Source organism: Mauremys mutica, chromosome 2, assembly GCF_020497125.1.
Source record: "Mauremys mutica isolate MM-2020 ecotype Southern chromosome 2, ASM2049712v1, whole genome shotgun sequence".
NCBI lineage: Eukaryota > Metazoa > Chordata > Testudines > Geoemydidae > Mauremys > Mauremys mutica.
Window position 1 is genome coordinate 202,730,921 of NC_059073.1, and position 4,866 is coordinate 202,735,786.

A 4,866-nucleotide genomic window follows, 5' to 3' on the forward strand; every position below is an offset into this window, starting at 1 on the left:
GAGCAATTCCAAGAGACATGGTGGGGTTTCTGGAAATTCTCTTCACTTGCCTCTTGCCATGTAAGTTTGTTGAACTCAGCTCTGTTTGTTATTTATGCAGCATTGTGGGCTTGGATCCCCAGAGTTACAACAGTTTTATCCCAGGGCAACCCTAGTGAAAGCAATGGAGTAAGACTGGAGTCTCAGCACCCCTGAGTGTGTGTGGAGCTTTACAGATAATCCACAGACAATGGGCCCAATTCTCCACTGTCCTGCCCCTCGTGCAGTCATTGACACCCGTGCCTGGGAGAGAATAAACCCTGAGATCAGAATTGTCCTCTCACTCACACCCATGGCTGAAATTACACACGTCTCCCTCACTATGCACACTTCTAAATGAACATGCAAGGTGAAAGGCAGCAGAGAAGCAATCCCAGTGTCCCTTCAGTCTAAGCAGCATGGACTCTGCATAGAGTGACATTACTGCTCCATGTAGATGGATTATTTCTAGTAGCCATTTTCTCATTGCTCCTTATCCTTCTTTTGCCTTCCAGCTGTGCTGTGGGCCATTCACCTGGAGCAGGTACCGATCTCCATCACAAAGGAGCCACATGAGGACAGCACTGCTGAATTCACCTGCAAATTGTCTGGTGGGTCTGACTCTACCTATATCCATTGGTACCGAGCCCCAACTGGAGGGGCACCGCAGAGGCTGCTCTACCTTTCTTACTCCAAGCCTGACCCCAGCTGGCTTGTCCAGCAAGAAACTCACAGCCCATTTTCAAGGCCGTAGCATCTGCAAACTGTTGGCGCACAAGCTGGAGAAGGCAGACAGCGGCCACTATTACTGTGCCGCATGGGATTATACACAGTGCCACAAACCTCCTGCAGCCCTGCACCAAAAAAACCCCAACAACAACAAAACCACACACACCACAGCCTGGGGGCTGGGCTCAGCTCTCACATTATGGCTGCAATTCGGCGGGAAGTCCGTCCCTCTGAGAGGGACTGAGGGACTCACCACTGAATTGCTGCCGAAGAGCCGGACGTGCTGCCCCTTTCTGTTGGCCGCCCCAAGCACCTGCTTTCTGCGCTGGTGCCTGGAGCCAGCCCTGACCACACTGTTTAACCCTATTCAAACCACGTCTAAATTATGCAATTTAAAAACACCTGCATCCACTGTGCTCCTGCTTTCAATCTCTGGTTCCGAAACCCCACTCAGGGACATGGCATTACACTAACAATGACAAGGCCTTAGAATCAGTTTTGCCCCCGTTTCACTCAGCAAATGGTGGATGCACTAGTAGGATGCAGGAATTCTGTGGCCATGACAGCAGCAGTTGAGGGTAGACAACAAAACAAAGCTAACTTCACCGCATATTTTAAACACCCAGAGAAGCCCTCAGTGGATTAATGCAAGAGAAGCAGTACAATTCCTGACAACTTTCAAGCTCTTCAAACCAAACGAGAGAAAGACATGGGGAGCTTCCTTGCTACTTATCAAATCCCTAATGAGCAGGTTGGCTGCACATCCATTTTATGTTACATTGGTAATTCACTGATCTTACTCTATTCTCGATATTGGAGCTATTTTTGATCTAATCTATGTAAGTAGCAAACTGTCTGAGTAAGGCATTTCTAAAATGTCCATCACCAGGGTATCTGAGCACTGAACACGGTAATGTGGACTCTGACAGCACTAAGAGAGCATTAAAGTTGGTTCTGCTTTTTGCATCTCCCAGTTTCTATGAAGCTTTATTTGCTTCTCTTTCTTTGCATATGTATCTGTTGAACACCCAAGTGCTTGCAGTTGTTTCTTTTAATTGCAACAGGAATTTTTTTTATCTAGTTACATTTTTAAAATGCAAATATAGTAATATTATTTCTATTGAGGTAGCACCCAAACTGATGGAGATCTCTTTGTGCTAGGAAATGTATAATCATGTGATAAAAATACTCCCTGCTCTAAGAGAGTTTTACAAATGATGTATTCAGGTTTATTTGATTCCATATGAAGGATGGAGGGAGAGGGATATAACTTTCTTATTAGATGGTAAATTGTTTGGGGCAGGAGCCAGGCCTTTTTGCACATCTGACCACCACCTAGGACAGTGGGACCCTAATCCTGATTAGGAACTTTGGTTTCCACTATAATAGTAAAATGATTATTTGCATGGATTTAGGACCTACAGGCCCCAACTGAGAGGGGTCCCACTGTGCTAGATGCTCTAGACCACACTGAGAGATGGTCCCTGCCTCTAAGAGGTTATATCTAACTAGACAAGACATAAAAAGAAACAATAGTTCTCATTTTACAGATGGAGGACAGGAGATTATAGGCCAGATTATCAAGAAGAACTGAGCACTTCTCCCTCCAGCAGAGCTCGACACAAGCAGTGGGTACTCTGCCCCTCTGAAAATCAGGCTCTTTGTAACTTGCCAATAGCCATGCATGGCGTTTGTGGCATTGCTGTGAATTGAGTTCAGACCTCCCGAGTCCAAGTTTAGTGCCTTAACACAGGGCATTAATGGTGGGAAAGTGCACTACAATTCGCTACATGGATCTCAGAGGTATTTAGTCTCCCAACTTCCACTGAAATCATCCTAATCACTGAATTAAGACCTGGACCTAAGAGCCTAAAATGGTTAGACACACACACACACACACACACACACACACACACACAAAAACCTTCCCACCACCCCCAACCCAACAGGAAACCAGCCAGTACAGTAAGAACAGCAGCAATATCCTCATTTCTTGCTTTCTTCAGTCAGGACTGGGTAACAGTTTTTCCTTTTGACAAAATTGAGCACCATTAACTTCAATAACTTTCCTTCCTGAAAAGGTGCAGCAAGTTAAGGAGACATGGTGGGATGTCTGGAAGCTCTCTTTGCTTGTTTCTTCCCTGGTAAGTTTACTGGACATATTAACTGTAGTTAGTGATTTTATTTGGTATTTATTGCTAATAAAAAAAAATACAACGTGGGCCTCAATCTCTAGTCCAATGTAACAACTTGGTGGTGGTGGAATCCCAATGAAACCGGTAGCATTACACTGAAATAAAACTGGTGTAATGAAATGGGGAAATCAGAATCCATAATGCTGGATGATTCCTCACAGATAAAGGGTCTGATTCTTCACTGCCCTATACCTTGCATAATTGTTCACACCATCTTTGCCGGGTGTAAACAGAAATTGATCGTTCACTCATACTAGAGATTGGGGTTTTACTCATTTCCCCCTCACATTTACAGAGACATAAATGGCTACACAAGCTACAAGGCAATGGATAATTAAACCCATGTACCTTCCTGAAGAACGTGCAGGTTGCAAGGCCATGTGTATGTTACTGCTCTCTGAAGAGGGGAATGTATCTAGGTGCTGTCTCCTCATGGCTGCTTTCTCTCCTTTTGCCTTCCAGCTCTGCTGTGGGCTATTCACTTGGAGCAGGAGCAGATCTCGGTCACAAAGCAGCCACTTCAAGGCAGCTCTGCCACATTCACTTGCAAGGTGTTTGGTGGATCGGACTCTACCTACATCCACTGGTACCGAGCCCGAACTGGAGAGGCCCCACAGAGGCTGCTGTACCTCACTCTCTCTGGGTCGGAGTTAAAGCGAGAGGCAGGCTTCTCCAGTGACAAATTCTCAGTCTTTGGGACACAAAGCATCTCTAACTTGTTGGTGTACAAGCTGGAAGAGACAGATAGCGGCCGCTATTACTGTGCCACATGGGATTTTACACAGTGCCACAAGCTTCCTGCAACCCCGCACAAAAACCATGTGTGTGGGGGGCTCCACTTTCATATTACTGCTGCAGCAGAGCAGGCTGAGCCCTGCCCCCCGCCCAGGCACACCAGCCTACAGAACAGGCATAGTCTCAATCCCACAAACCACGGCCAGTGTGAACTCCCATTCGACCAGCCTAAGTTGTGTAGGGATTTGCCTGAGCCAGGGAAGTGGGAGTTTACCTAGTGGGTGGCACAAAGGTGACATCCAATGACTTCCTACCAGTGCTGGCTCCATCTCTAAAGGCAGAACATGTGATTAAACAGTCACTACACATTTGACTTCACAAAGCAATGGGTGACCAGAGACACTGGGGAATGAGAGAATGAGGGAGAATGGGGTGTGGAGTGTAAAAGTGAATAGGGAAGGTGAGGGGGAAGATGTTTTCTAGGTGGGAACAAAACAGCAGTGTGCATCTCTACTGGGAATTTTCAGCACATATCCATGGCTGGAGCTGTAGTATACACAGAATACAGGAGTTTTCTACTCAGTTTCAGTGGCCATACATAAAATAACGAACTCGGCTTCTCTGAGTGCACACGTGTACCATGCTCAAGAAGTTAAGACAAGAACAGCAGCAAAATTTATAGCTTACATGCTCTTCATTCTAAATATGAGACGGGCACAGGGAAATCTTGGGGGGCTTCCTTCCCATGGGAAAGGGCCCAATCCTCACATCCATCTGCACTGCACTCGGTGTAAGACTGAGCTTGGTGACAAAGGTGGCTGGATGTCATCTCTGTGCCTCCATAATGCTGGGGTCAGCTAGTGGCTTGTTTTGCTCCCACTACAACTTAGTGCATTTAGTTGTGCCCTGCTAGGAATGGCCTTGAGGAGCCATTGTGGGAGTTAGGGATCACAGTAATGCAGTACCTCCCTCTAGCCACGTCCATTACAGCAGAGTGGAAATGGAATACCTTATCCTAGGTTCCAGGAATTCCAGCCCATCCTAAGAATGGGTGGGTTTGGGTTCACACTCATGTCCTCTGATAGTCAAAGGAAATTGATGGTGAAATGAGCTGAGAACTTTTAATCATCATTACAAATAACCAAATGAAACTGGTTATTGTATTGTGATGGATGTGTGGGGCTCCTGT

The 4,866-nt window shown here is 46.1% G+C and overlaps 1 gene segment (V, D, J or C); it reads left to right on the top strand.

The window, feature by feature from the left end:
• Positions 1–2,821: 2,821 nt before the first annotated feature.
• On the top strand, positions 2,822–3,955 carry LOC123363248. The segment is given in 2 exon segments: positions 2,822–2,891; positions 3,405–3,955. Coding segments are annotated over 2 exon segments (594 nt in total).
• The last annotated feature ends 911 nt before the right edge of the window (positions 3,956–4,866 follow it).